The 14,780-nt window shown below is 32.4% G+C and overlaps 1 protein-coding gene across 1 annotated transcript; it reads left to right on the forward strand.

Annotated features, from left to right (window-relative positions):
• The first annotated feature begins 6,912 nt into the window (after positions 1-6,912).
• On the forward strand, positions 6,913-13,295 carry LOC122597912 (receptor-like protein 4). The gene is made up of 9 exons (XM_043770501.1): positions 6,913-7,283; positions 7,441-8,493; positions 9,312-9,462; positions 9,565-9,636; positions 9,875-9,943; positions 10,265-10,333; positions 10,519-10,596; positions 12,490-12,695; positions 12,785-13,295. Exons 1-9 carry the CDS (start codon positions 7,217-7,219, stop codon positions 12,892-12,894), a joined length of 1,875 nt encoding a protein of 624 aa, XP_043626436.1. The 5' UTR covers positions 6,913-7,216; the 3' UTR covers positions 12,895-13,295.
• The last annotated feature ends 1,485 nt before the right edge of the window (positions 13,296-14,780 follow it).

Below are 14,780 nucleotides of genomic sequence, written 5' to 3' on the forward strand. Positions count from 1 at the left end.
TGGGTACCCGCGTAATGCGGCGGCGGTGGCAGTAACAGATGGTGCTAGTGGCGGTTGTGGTAATGATGTAGTTATTAATGTAAAAGTAATTGACGTAAATGGTAGTTTAGTTATTTTATAATTAAGAGATGTATCTTTTGTAAATAATTTTATTAAGAATATTATAGAGATATTAGTTGGAAATATTTAAATTTTAAATTAAATAATAAAGAAGATAGATAATTTGGATAAATATGAGTGTAAAATATTTTAGGGATATATTGGGTAGATTTAGTGTGTGAGTTAGGAATGAGTTGAAAATTAAGAATATTTTGAGTATTTTAAAGATAGAGAGTTAAAAAGATGAGAGAATAGTTTGTTTATTAATATAATATAGATAATATAATATAGATTATCTGATTATATATTTATATATATATGAGAATAGTACTCATGCGTTGCAGCGGTGATGGAGGTGATGACGGGCCCTCAGATTTAAAATTCCGTCGAAAGTATATCAAATAACCACTCTAATGAAATAACATGAAATTTTAAGAGCACCCATATAATTTTTATAATTTATCGATGTACGGTTTTTGAGATAAAAGATTTTGAATGAATTAGAAGAATAAAATGATTTATGTAAGAGATAAAAAAAATGATTGTTTGAGATTTGAAGAAAGAGAAAGGGTATTATCGTTATTTTAGATAAATATAAAATAGATAGGAGAAACATTTTGGAGAAGTAAATGTTAAAACTTAAAATCAATATTAAAATTTTAGGTTTAATGTTGAAAATCAAACATGAATTTGCTTTATAATATAGTATAGATATAGATATAATCTACCGAACTTAAAAACGTTTTTCTAAATAAATGTTTTGATGTATATATAAGTTACTATTTACATGTTTATAAAAAAAAACATTTAAGACAACGTATGTTAAATCTCTCGCTTTCGAATCATTACACGAAATTTCAAGTAAAATTTACCTTAAATAAAGGCTTTTACAAAAATTAATTTGGAAACAAACCCTAAACACCCGTTCAAATCTATAATTGAAAATCCATATACCTTTTTGGTGTTAATTGACATAATAATGTACTTAGAAGAATTGTCAAAGTAGTTAGCGCCAATCAAGATCTTGTTCTCAAATGCAACTATGCAAGCCTCGTATAATTGCATGAAAATGCAAGTTGTAACATGAACATGAAACATGGACGTGCACTTAATTCCTATAATTCCATGACAAAAAGATACTAGTAGCAAATGGTTTTTTAAAGTATGTGGTACAACAAGCAGTGGCGGAACTTTAACCTTTTAACATGGAGGGCCAAAATCATATTAGTAATAGGACAGTATTAGTAATTTTTTCAAGCAACTTTAAAACCAAAACTGTTGATGTTTATTTACAAAGTTAGTACCAATGGGTTAATAGCCCAGTGGTACCGTACCCCTAACAATGGGGGCTTGGGGGCACACGTCCTGGGTTCGAATCTCGTTCCCAACCAAGTTTTCAGGGGTTTTCACCGGACATGCGTATATGCGGTAAACGCACTGAGTACCAATAGGTACATGGCTCCAGAGGGTGGCCACCCACTTACCTTTTTTTTATTTACAAAGTTAGTGAAATCATCACTAGAATTGTACTAATTATATACTAAAGATTGTATTAATAAGGTAGATCCACCCTTGTTCAATACTTTACAACTTTTTGTCTAAAAGCGTTTATATAGTCGTATCTAAATGAGAAATACTATACAGATCTTAAAAAAAATTACATGTAAACTAAATCCGGCTAAATGCTACACTTTACATTTTTTTTGTCTAAAAACATTCTTATAGTTATGTATAAACGAGAAATACTATATGGATGTTAAAAAATACATGTAAACGTTCTTACAGTTATGTATAAACGAGAAATACTATATGGAAGCTATATTCCGAACTTGGTGTTGGGCGATATGGAAACATCGTAATAAAGTTGTTTTCAAAGGAAATGTTGCCTCAAGCTTGGATATTTTTAACTTTATTGTTTCCAAATATTTTTCCAGAATTAATTGTTGTAATAGGAAAGATATCTTAGTGTGGCCACTTTGACACATTAGTCCATAATTGATTTAATTTATTTTCAACGTCTTGCCGAAAGTTGGTTATTGATATATATTTCAGCTTGTTCTAAAAAAAACTACAAGAACTATACCAAAAAAAATATACATACTATATATGTACTTGTGAGACAAAATGACTATTTGAATAAATTTCAAAAAAAAAAAAGGAAAAACTAAATGATTAGATCGGAAGTTTATAAGTAAAAGTTAAATAATTAGAAATTTAGAAGTAAACTACATAAAGACACAAAAGTATTGGTAAATATTTTAAACTTTACTAGATTCATGACATGTAACGTATTATTCTTTATTATTCATAAACTATCATAATTTAGTTATGCACAATCTAACACGATTTAAATACTGTATCATAATGTTAATCATATTAGATGGTAATCCATGTTTTAATATGAGAGAACAAAGTTTACTCTTATTAATTGTCTTATTTTCGGATCGAATATGGGGTTGTTTCACATTGGGTACAAAGTACGAGGTGAGGGGCTCCTAACTGGAATCCGGTTAAAACAACATATGTTAGACTTTCCAATACAATAGATCTTTTTAAAAAAAATGTTAGATGACTAAAAATAATAATGTACAGGATCATAACCTAAATACCTAATTATATGGAAGCTCAAAATATAATTATGGAAGCTCAAAATATAATACTTGTTATTCCCAATGTAATATCAGGTGACCCGTCTTTTATCGGTACAAATTCCAATGAAATTTTGTTCCCATTTGGTGTATATGGATTTGAACTACCACCAAATTCTTTTGGTGATCACGAGTTAGTGAACCTCTTTATTTTGATATTTTCTTTACTTTAATCTTTTAAGTTTTTGTCTTAGGGATAAGTCAACAACATATATTTAGTTTTTTAAAAAAGTGAACTTTTATTCACAAACACTCGAACTCATAAATCATGGGCCGACAACAAGTAATTACATGGCTACATTATTTACAACTTCAAATCGATTCCAATTATCCAAACTAATTGTACAACATCTTGATCAATTTCTATACCAAAAAAAAACCTAATTGCCTTTATCTCTTGAATTACCTTATCGCCATTCGTCTCCTTATTATTGAATCTTTTAACATATATTTAGTTAATATTTAATATGGATATGAACTATCAACTTAAGATTGTGAGGAGTGGGGCGGTTTTTGACCCAACGCTATCTTCTGCCCAGCACACCGGCAAGAGGGGCGGCAAAGCTATTAAAAAAACCCCTCCCGGCAGAAATTGATCGCCCATTTTCGTTCCTTTTCCCCCAAAAATGTAGTCGTTGGCTACTATCATATATACATATATATATATATATCCAAATATATGTATATATATCACACATATATGCAACTTCGACGAGTTTTCCGGTGATCTTTCTCGACGAGTTTCTCCATTTTTTTGTATGTATATGTATAGTGTGTTTATATATATAAATATATATTTTTGTGTTTATTTGTATATATAGATCGAAAAAAGGTGGTGTTTGTGAGGAAGAATAAATGCTTTTGAGAGGAACAAAAAAGAGATTGAGAGGAAGAAGAAAAAACATATTTGTTGGGATATTTTTTTAATAATTCATATAAGTAAAATAAATATATTTAATGATTTAAAAGTAAAAATAAAAATAAAAAAATATTAAAAGATTCCCCAAGGGGAACCCCAAATGATGTCTCACTCGAAGAAAAAGGAGGGTCATTTTCTTGAAAAATACACTGCGGAAGTCGCCCTCATGTAAGATGCCCCAAAGCCCCCTCACTCCTCATTAGGGATGGAAAATAAACCCGTACCCGACGGGGAAATCCGAAACCCGACATTTTTGGGTCGGGTTCGGGTTCGGGATGATTTTAGATTTTTTTGCGGGTTCGGGTTCGGGTCTGGGGATGTTTTTTGATTAAAACCCGCTTACCCGACCCATATACCCGAAACCCACCCCAAACCCGTATACCCGACCTGTTTATGTTAAACTACATAATAATCATAAAAATAGTATGTTTATTTCTAATTATTTGAAAAAGTATGAAATACTAACTTGCCTAACACTAACACATGATAATAAGTGAAAGGATTTCAAGCTTCTGTAATGAATATTATTTGGTAAGTCACATTAACGGGTTTAATAGTTTTAGTCAACATGGTTGTATTTGTACATAATCAACTAGTTACAGATAAATTTCATACTTGCTGAGAAAAGTCATGAAGTTTAATAATGTTAATTTAGTTAATTATGAAACAAAGTTTTGCATTAAAAAAAACATGAAAGGATTTTTTTATAACGGATACCCGATTACCCGTGGGGAAACTCGTTACCCAACGGTTACCAAGTAAATGGGGACCCGTCGAGTCTGGGTCCGGGTTTGGGACGGGGTTTTGTAATCGGGTTCGGGTCCGGGATCGTGTAAACCCGGAATATACCCGGCCCGTAGCCATCCCTACTCCTCATGGTCTAATTGTCCTGGAATTAAGATAAGGGTTTTTCATTAAGGGTTTCCTCTAAAATTGTAGTTGGGTATATGAAGAGGCATGCCGATAAACCCAAATTTACCATTAAAAAAAAAATTTAAACGTCATTTTTAACATGCATAAAAAATAAAAGAAAAAAAAATGAATTTCACATGTCATTAAGACACGTGAGTAAGAAACTTTTTACTAAGATAAGTTAAAAGTTATAACTAGTTTTCTTAGTTTTATTAATTATTATAAGAATAATAGCATGATACCAACACAATTCGATGGTGATCGTGACAATGACTGTTGGTGGTACTTTAAACTATGATACACATACGTAATTCGTCATAGGTAATTCAGATATAAAAAATTCACAAACTTGTCACTACCCATATGAAAAATCAAGGTTGTATTTAGCAGTTGAGCTGACCTCATTTACTAAAATATATAAAGTTTAATAAAGATTTTCTTTTTGTCGCTTTTAAACCATTTTGATAAGATGCTACTCAATAAGACTCGAAATTAAAAACTTTTAGAAAACGTCAAAGTGTTTGACCATTAGACAATCAGGATGGCAATGGTGATATTGAGTAATGGAAAGTGATATTTATACAACAGAATTTGACTATCTACAATAAAAGTACAACTTTTAATACACATAATACAACTAAATGATGCAGGTTTTATTGTAGATGTCTAAATCTTGTTATAGCTATATCATTTCCCTTGAGTAACACATATGTATCTTGTGAACTATAAAAATAGTTTTTTAATAATACTCTATTAAGTTATTATAAAAAAACTATTTGTATAGTTCATAAGATACATATGTATTACTCAATATCACCATTGCCATCCTCATAGTTTATTGGTCAAATGCTTTGACGTTTTTCAAAACAAAATCACGATTACTGATACTCGACAAGTGCATTTTAGAAGAAACTAGTTTTTTTGTCTCCGGGCGTTGCCCCGGGAGACATTACGTGACATGTAAACATGTGAAAAATTATATAAAATGAAGTTTTCGTGGCAAAAGTTAAAAAGTAAAAAGTTATGTGATAAAAAGTAAAGAAAAATGAAACGTTGGTGGCTGAAGTTGAAAAATAAAAGTATAAAAAGTAAATAGAACAAAACTTTGTGTGAAAAGTAGAAAAAATAAAAGTGATGTGGCAAAAAGTAAAATGATGAAAACTTCGTAAATTTATGTAATAAAAAGTAAAGAGAATGAAACTTTCGTGACAAAAGTTAGAAAAACAAATATATAAAAAGTAAATAACACAAAATTTTCATTTGCATGAAAATTTTGTGACAAAAAGTAAAAGTTTAAAAGTTTCTGTGATAAAAAGTAAAAAGAATGAATTTTCGTAGAAGAAATTAGAAAAATAAAAATTTAAAAACTAAATAAAACAAAGCTTTCGTGCCAAAAATAAAAGAAATTAAATTTAAGTGAAATAAAGTTAAAAGTTTCCGTCATAAAAAATAAAAAAATGAAACTTTCGCGGCAAAAGTTAGAAAAACATATGTTTAAAAACTAAATAAAAGCAAACTTTTGTGCTAAAAGTAAAAGAAATTAAAGTTATGTGACAAAAGTTAAAAGGTTAAAGTTACGTGGCAAATATTAAAAAACCTAAAGTTAAAAGGTTAGAGTTAGCTGATAGGGACCATTGTTGTAACAAATTTAACAAGGACTATAATTGCAGGAAAAAATTAACAGCCGTTAGCTAATGAGGACCATTGCTACAACAAATTTAATGACAGGGACTAAAAGTGTTGAAAATGTGTGACGCACGCAAACCGATTCATGCTTTTTAGTATATATAATAATTTGGTTATCAACCCAAGTAAATATTTTCTTCAAAACAAAATCACGGATACTTAAACTCGATAGGTGCATTTTAAAAGAAATTTGATTATCAACCCAAGTAACATTTTGCTCATACACCAATTTCAAACCACACCATAAGATTTCATGTAATTCTTATATATGAATCCATATATTGATGTATTGTTATGAAAACTAAAATTGTATATAAAATATTTGAAAACATGAAAATAGAAACAAGGGTAATTTAAAATTATTTATTAGATAACTTTATTTGTTTAATAATCTCTTAAATATTTTATACTTTAAAGAAAAAAGACCTCCATGTTTTTCCAAATTATTAATCTTCAAAGTTTAAAACTTTTTTACGAATATCTTTTACAACTAAACTAAACCCAACTTCAATATTCTATCCTTATTCTATTTCCAAATCAAACATTATTTTGATTATCTAAACTTCATTTAAAAAGATTTCACAATCAATATGAGCATTTATTTATGAGTATTTTTTTTACATATATCAAAGGGGATGACATCGCTGGATCTTGTTCACAAACAAAAGAGCCAAGAAGTCAGCAAAGCTATTAAATATTCCGACGTCCCCACCACCCTATTACACCACCACCACCACCACCACCACCACCTATCTCTGTCAGTCCCCTTCATTCCGTTTCTCCAATCTCTTCCGTTAATCTCGCCACTTCCTTCCCTCCAATAAAATATAAACCCACCCACCCACACACACAAAATATATCTTCTATATCTCTATATATATAAACAAAATCCTTTTTATCTCCCTTTTCTTTTTTTCTCTCCCTTCAGTCCAAAAACACACACATACGCACAATGCCGCCTTCAGTAACCGCCTTCACCTTCTTCTTACTCATCACACTTTCCACTTGCTTCCCTTTCGGTAACAACAACCTATACATACAATTCTCCTATATCTATACATTCTAATAATTTATTAATATTTTTTTTTTATTATTACAGCATTTTTCTTACTAACTTTATCTTGTATTTTATATATATATATATATATATATATATATATATATATATATATGCAGATATAGAGTTTCACATAGACTGTGGCAGCTCAACTACAACAACCGATCATTTCAATACGACATGGTTTTCAGACCGGTACTTCACCGCCGGTTCGACCGGTTTAGTTTCCGAACCGTTACGGTTTCAATCGGATCACGAAAAAACGCTCCGTTACTTTCCGGTTTCGTCCGGTAAGAAAAATTGTTACATTTTCCCTGAGATTCCTTCCGGTAGATATTATTTACGTACTTTTACTGTTTATGATAACTTTGACGGAAAATCAAATTCTCCGAGTTTCGATTTATCGGTAGAAGGTACTGTTGTGTTTTCATGGCGGTCGCCGTGGCCGGAGGATATTAGCCGGAACGGTGCTTATTCCGATCTGATGTTTTTTACATCTGATGGTGATGCTGATGTGTGTTTTTATAGTATTGCTACTGATCCACCGGTTATCGGTTCGATTGAGTTGATTCAGATTGATCCGGCGTCGTATGACGCTTCGTTGACCGGTAATGGCTCGTCGATTTTAGTAAATTATGGTAGGCTGAGTTGCGGTACGAATCAGTGGGGGCCGGGGTTTAGTAATGATAGTGATGTGTTTGGTAGGGCATGGCAGTCGGATGCGGAATTTAGGTCTAAGAATACTTTAGGGATTAAGTCGGTTACGGCTGTTAGACATGTGATTGGAGCGGAAATGAGTCCGAATTATTTTCCAACGAAATTGTATGAGTCCGCTGTGATGTTGACCGGGAAAGGGAGTTTGGAGTATGAGTTGCCTGTGGATGCTAAATTGGATTATCTTGTGTGGCTGCATTTTGCTGAGATCGATGTGAGCGTGAATGAGAAGGGGAAGAGAGTGTTTGATGTGTTTATCAATGATGAAAATGTTACTCGAATTGATATATTTAAGGAAGTTGGGAGTTTTGCGGCGTATAGTTATCATTATGTAGCTAGGAATTTGAGTAGTACGTCATTGACTATTAAGCTTGCTCCTGTCGTTGGATCGCCTTTAATTTGTGGACTTGAGAACTACGCAATTGTTCCAGCTGATGTCATGACTGTGCCTGAACAAGGTATGCCATGTTTATTAATTGTTATATGTGTTCTGTAACTTTAATGAATTTTGGGAGTATGACAAGAATTAAATTGATAATATTACTGATAAACAAGTCTCGTTTAACATTTGAGAATTAGGTTATTTATTTACTTTTAATAAAGTTTAGTAATAAATTGATATTTGGTTCAGTAACATAAGATATTGCATATATATGACTGGTAGTCTACAAGAGACTGGTAAATAGCTACTATCGGCTGGAAGGAGGTAAAAAGTTGTCAAATTTATCAGGCGTTATATGTCAACTACGGCATTGCTGTAGCAATTTTGGTGGAGAATGCCAAAAGGGCCACATTGTAGACTCCTTAATTAAGGATAAGAAAATGTGCCTTTGATGCTTTTTATGTAAACTCCAACATTGGAGATATCAAAATAAGTCAATTTCGCTGGTCTAAATACTCTGGCAAGATTTCTAACTTGAGATAATTATAAAGTTAGAGATTTTTGAAAATCACAATCTGAACAAATTTAAACCGATTATGATTTTTGGTGGTGCACTGCTAGTTTAGATACTCTTGTAACTAAATGAAGTAATGAACTTTTGCATGTTTAACATAATTATAGCTTTCTTGTAAGTCTAACATAAATATATAATTATAGTTTTCTTGTAATTATAGAACTTTTGTAAATTGTAAGTATATAACACTCTTTACACTTTGATGATTTGTTTCATGATGATAATGTCCCACTAATATCAGAGATGATGACTGCTTTTAGTTGTAGTAGAGGTTGTTAAAAAAGTTTAAACCTGTAATAATTTTGTTGGACTTTTTTCAGCTGCTGCGATGCAAGCATTGAAGGAGTCATTACGTGTTCCTGAAAGGATGGGTTGGAATGGTGATCCTTGCGCTCCTACTAATTGGGATGCTTGGGAGGGTGTTACTTGCCATCTCAATAAGGACGAGTCTGCTCTTGCGATCTTTCAGATGTAAGCACTTGCGTTATTATAGTTGGCAAGTAATAGTTATGCGTTACTTGTAGTTGACATTCTTATAATTTACAATTTTGCAATTATATGTTATGTTTGCAGAGATCTTGGGAGTCAAGGGTTAAAAGGCTACATTAGTGATAAAATTGATCTTTTGACTAACTTGGTAAGCTTGTAAGTATCATCTGCCTGCTCTTATCATGTAACATGCATTTACTTCGAATAATTGGACCATTCCATGCTGTTTGTGTTCAATATTTTGACTTGATACTGTAGTATCCAATTTCCATTTGTGTTCAATATGTTGTACTTAGTAGAATAATACCATGTATTCTATCTGATATGTTTCTTGCACCTTTTTATTTAGGTTTTCTGGTTTATATCAATTTAACTTTCTTTTGTTTGACTGCAGGAACTTAAGCTCTAATTCGTTAGGAGGTACTCTACCTACAGGGCTGGGACAAAAATCTCTTAAGAAACTGTAAGATGTTACTGATTAAAACCTTATCTCACTTCACTTAAGAAGAATCGGTTAATAAGTTTATTAGTGGTCTGGTGCATTGTCAATCTGTATGTATCTACGGATGGGTTGGCCATTGTTTTCAAAAAGCATATTTTATCTGCTTGAGATACACTCATTTTTGTTTTGTTTTATTGTAAACGAAAACGGTTTCCCTCTTTTCATTGTTAGTGATCGAGTGCTGCATTTGTTTGTACTTTTCACTGGATTTATCACCCTTAATTCTTTAAAGCATTCTGGTATCTATGATGCTGTGACTCATTATTCTGACAACTAATGCAGGGATTTATCAAACAATCTGATTTCTGGGTCCATACCCGACAGTTTAAGCTCTTCAAGTCTACAACTTGTGTAAGCTTATTCCTAATCCTTATTTAGATTTTTGCTTCTTTGGAGATTTTATCAGAGCTAACAAATTGGCCTTTGCTAATATAGTTGGACATTTAGTTGAGTTAAAACATCAGCCTTAACAATATATGAGGCTATGATCTCAGCTGTTCAGGTCTATTAAAACTTTATATTTACTCACATTTCAGGCTCTTAAATGGTAACAAACTGGAAGGACAAGTGCCAGAGGAGCTTTACTCTGTTGGGGTCCATGGCGGAGCTATTGAGTATGTCATATTTCACATTCCTTTTCGTGGCGTATATATAATAGTTTTCAAATCTAGGTGGGTTTTAGATATACTATTGACTCTAAAATTCATGAAACCAAGATGCACATAAAAATACATGGAATAAGGCTTCTAAAAAGCCAGCTGGGATTTTCTATTTAAATGACATTATATTTCATTACACCAGGATATATACATAGAATAAGGGCAAGGCTATCTTATCTTCTGTCATTTATTGAAATAATATAGGCTATAAGCTAAAAGGATGGTTTTGGAGAAGCTTTACAGTTTATTGCCTTGCATACAAAGTTTAGATGCCTAATGTATTCACACACTATACAAGTATACTAGGCTATCTATGGCAAGCCAATCTCCAAATTGCCCATACTGGAACTTTCTATGGATGATCATTCTTGTCTTCCTCTTTAGCCTCATTTTTGAACATCGTTCTATGAACAATGCGTTTTACCTACAACGACCCTTACTTGAAGGTTAAACCGGTAAAGTCGACTCATGAACAAATTTGAGTAGAGGCTTAGCATTGATCATTTGTAATACTAGTTAATTTAGATTTGATACTTACGTGTACTTCTTAAGTATTGGATTCCAGTTGAGCGCCTCTTAAAGTTGCCATGGAAACTTGACAGAATCAGAAAAGGTTATATAGCTGATCCAGTCACATATCATATCCACATATCATCGATATGGCTGCAATATTAATTCTTTGTCCGACTTGCACTTGTTTTTTTGGGGGTTCAAGTTTGGATATATGTTTAATAGTTTGAGGATAGGATTCTTGGGAACTTTTAGAAGCGTAGGCTTAAATGAGATTTCCGGTGCTCTGAAGGAAGTCTAACTCATCTTGCCAAAAAATGTAGTCCATTGATGAAGCTGTTCAAGGTTGATTAGCCCAGATTTATGATTTTGAACAATTAAGCTTTTATTTTCAATGGTTGTTTTGATCTTTATTATTGTTGGATACATTGTCTGTAAGACAGCACACAATATTCTTCATAGGTCATTAGGTCAACAGCGTATGTGGCTATTTAAACCCATATAACCACGGATGGGCTGATTTTGCTTTTTTTTTATTTTATTCTAATTAAACGGGTCAATCAAATTTTTTAACGAAAAATGTAATATTTTCAGACAAAAGTGTTTCTAGTCGACCCATTCTGACAGAAACTAAAATCTAACCTCTTGGTAGAAGCAGATAGATATTCCAAGCCTTTACTAAATCAACTTTGTGATGATTAGGACCTGCAACAGCGCCAGGGTTTATATAGCTGAATCCTTGTCTACCTGAACCTTAATCAAAACTTTAGGTCTTTCTCAAATTAGAAATTAGGTTATATGTTTGCCGCCTTCATATATTTAACCTTGTCTCATTAACTGATTCAACACCTTTTCGGCTGCTAAGAAGTTTTTTTTTTTTGGTTCATCGTGAATCTGAAATTAGTTGGCTTGTTCCCAAGGCTCCAGGTATCATTTAAGTGGAGAGACTGTCCATCTATATCTCACCAAGATTCTGGTAGATTTTTTAAGAATTTTATCAGGAGCCTTAAATAAATCAACCCTTGACATTATAAATACTAACATGTGATTATTGTTATGAGATGTAGATCTAACATGTTTTAAGATTAACGCATTAAAATTACTTTTGAGACTTCACAAATTAACCCATAAAGGGCTAATTTATTTTATTCCAAGAGGAGAAGAAAAGAATGGAATTTCAGAAGATCTAGATTTATTTCAAGGCACTTCTCTGTGTATTTTAACAATTGTTAGTACAACAATAGTTCATGATATAATATGTCTGTTTATTGGATTATTAAGTGAGAGGATTAACTTGCAATTTTTTCCCTCTTAACACGTGTGATAATCTATTTGCAGCCTTTCTGGTAACAAAGGCTTGTGTGGTGTGCCTTCGTTACCAGATTGTCCAATGTTCTGGAAAAACGGTGGTCTATCAAATGGTGGTAAAATTGCAATAGGGATATCATGTGGTGTTGTCTTTATATTGGTAGCGGCTATAGTATTTGTTTGCATCAGGAGACGACGTAATGACTACGACTTTGGTCTACCTCAGGAGTTGATGTGTAAGTAAAAATGAATATTAAATTTTATTTGCAACACGAATAAAAATAGTATCTGAAATGTCTCGTTTTTTTTTTGACATTTTTTTCAGCTCTTGCTGCAAAAAGAAATAAGTATCAGAGACAAAAATCCTTGATGGCTCTAGAAATGGAGAGCCAACATGCCAAAGGGTTTATACCAAGCTACAATTCAAATTCTTGATTGCTGTCTTCCATTCAGTTCCAATAGCACACAGTATGTGAAGAAGATGGTGTAGAGTGGCGTGGATTTGTTGGTACATAGGTACACACGTAGAACATCTTTTTGAGTTACCTGAATAGCGCGGGTGCAAGTCTGCCAACAAATGACTGAAAGTTTAATTTAATCCAACTTGTCAATAGAGTGCAATGTATTATTTATCTGTGTTATTTATTCTATATATATGCATCTACCAAATGCCACACATGTATCATTGTTCAATTTTCGGCATTTGATAAATGTAGATTTGAAACTCATAGTCATTAAATCAATATAGATACATATACTGACCCTGACCCTTACATCATCTGGCATCCAGAAAAATATTATTTGTCATGAGAAAATTCGGAAGATTGCAACGTTCATTTTATTTTTCTCTTCTTTCCCTTTTGCTATATCTATATATAATGACCGACTGTCTGATTTGTTGGCGAAATTTAAAAGTAGTATGCTCGTAAACTTGTTAGGACGTTATAGTTTAATCTACTATTGGACACTAGGCAAGAAGTTAAGAAGAAGAAAAGAAATGATCAGAAACATATCTTGGATGTGTAGTATACATGTGTGTCAAAACAGATTATCCGGATAATGAGTTGGAAAAAAATCTTTCCCAATTTTAAAATATTCCCATTGCGAGCATTAAATGATTTTATGTTAGTTTGTTGAGGACTGATATTCTAACATTATTATGTACTTAAATACGTACTATCAGTATAATAAAAGCATGCTAGGTCCCATGAATTTATTTTCCTGACCCAAATTTTTGGTATCTCGACCATATCGCTCAAAAATAGTGTGACCCTCCCCTCTCTGTAATGGCAAATCTGGTAGAGTAAAAACGGCCCCCTTGTCATTAATAGTCTGGTCGGGTTACCAAAAATATGGTCGGGATACCAGACGCCTTATTAGTATTCAATCACTCCGGATTCAATCTAGAAATTTAAAACACCACTAATAACCTGCGAATAATTATGTTGTTTGTTTTCATTAGCTCATTGGTCAGATGCACCCAGGTTTTCTCCCTAGGCAGGGGTTCGAGACTTGCCTGGAGTATTTCTTGGCCCCTATTAAAATCCAAGCCAGTTTACTGGATGTTGTGGGTTGCTTAGGTACACGTATGCGTGTGGGCTTTTCCTTGGAAACCAACTCAGTTTGGATGTAACGGGATCCGGTTTAGACAACCGACTACCCAATGCTGAGTTGGTTCTCACCATGTTATGGTGGGAAGTGCTTCGACATTATGAATAGTGTGCACCTTTCAAAAAAAAAAATATGGAAATTTGATTTAGAAAATAGTAAATGAACTCATATAATAATGACGAAAATCATACATTCATAGTTGTAAACTGAAATAAACTATTATTGCATACATATAAATGTACGATTTCTATATATCATAAACTTAGCGACATATATCAAGTAAATACTAAATACTGAAATATACGATTTCTATTGCATCATTATTATACTATCAAAAAGTTTTAGAGGCCGCATTTTCTTTCGTATAACCAACCAAACGTACGTGATAACGTGTGTATTAAATTAAGGTTCTTATAAATCTACTTCATATATCTATATCTTTGGCGGAGGTTATCGGTGTAGCTAAAAAGGTGTAAAAAGACAACACACAGTAGCAAATCTGTAATAGCAACTACAAGCAACAACTTTATACGCAAACATATCATACGGCGGCCATAAAAATTTTAAAGCGAACATTAAAAAACACAATACAAGTTTAACACCTGCAGGCAAATGTGCAATATCGAACAAACACCAATAATAGGAAAAGGAACAGATTAAATGTTGGAAGATTAAGGAATTGAAGATGGTGTAATCACACACACATTGAC

This window comes from Erigeron canadensis, chromosome 4 (genome assembly GCF_010389155.1).
Source record: "Erigeron canadensis isolate Cc75 chromosome 4, C_canadensis_v1, whole genome shotgun sequence".
Taxonomy (NCBI): domain Eukaryota; kingdom Viridiplantae; phylum Streptophyta; class Magnoliopsida; order Asterales; family Asteraceae; genus Erigeron; species Erigeron canadensis.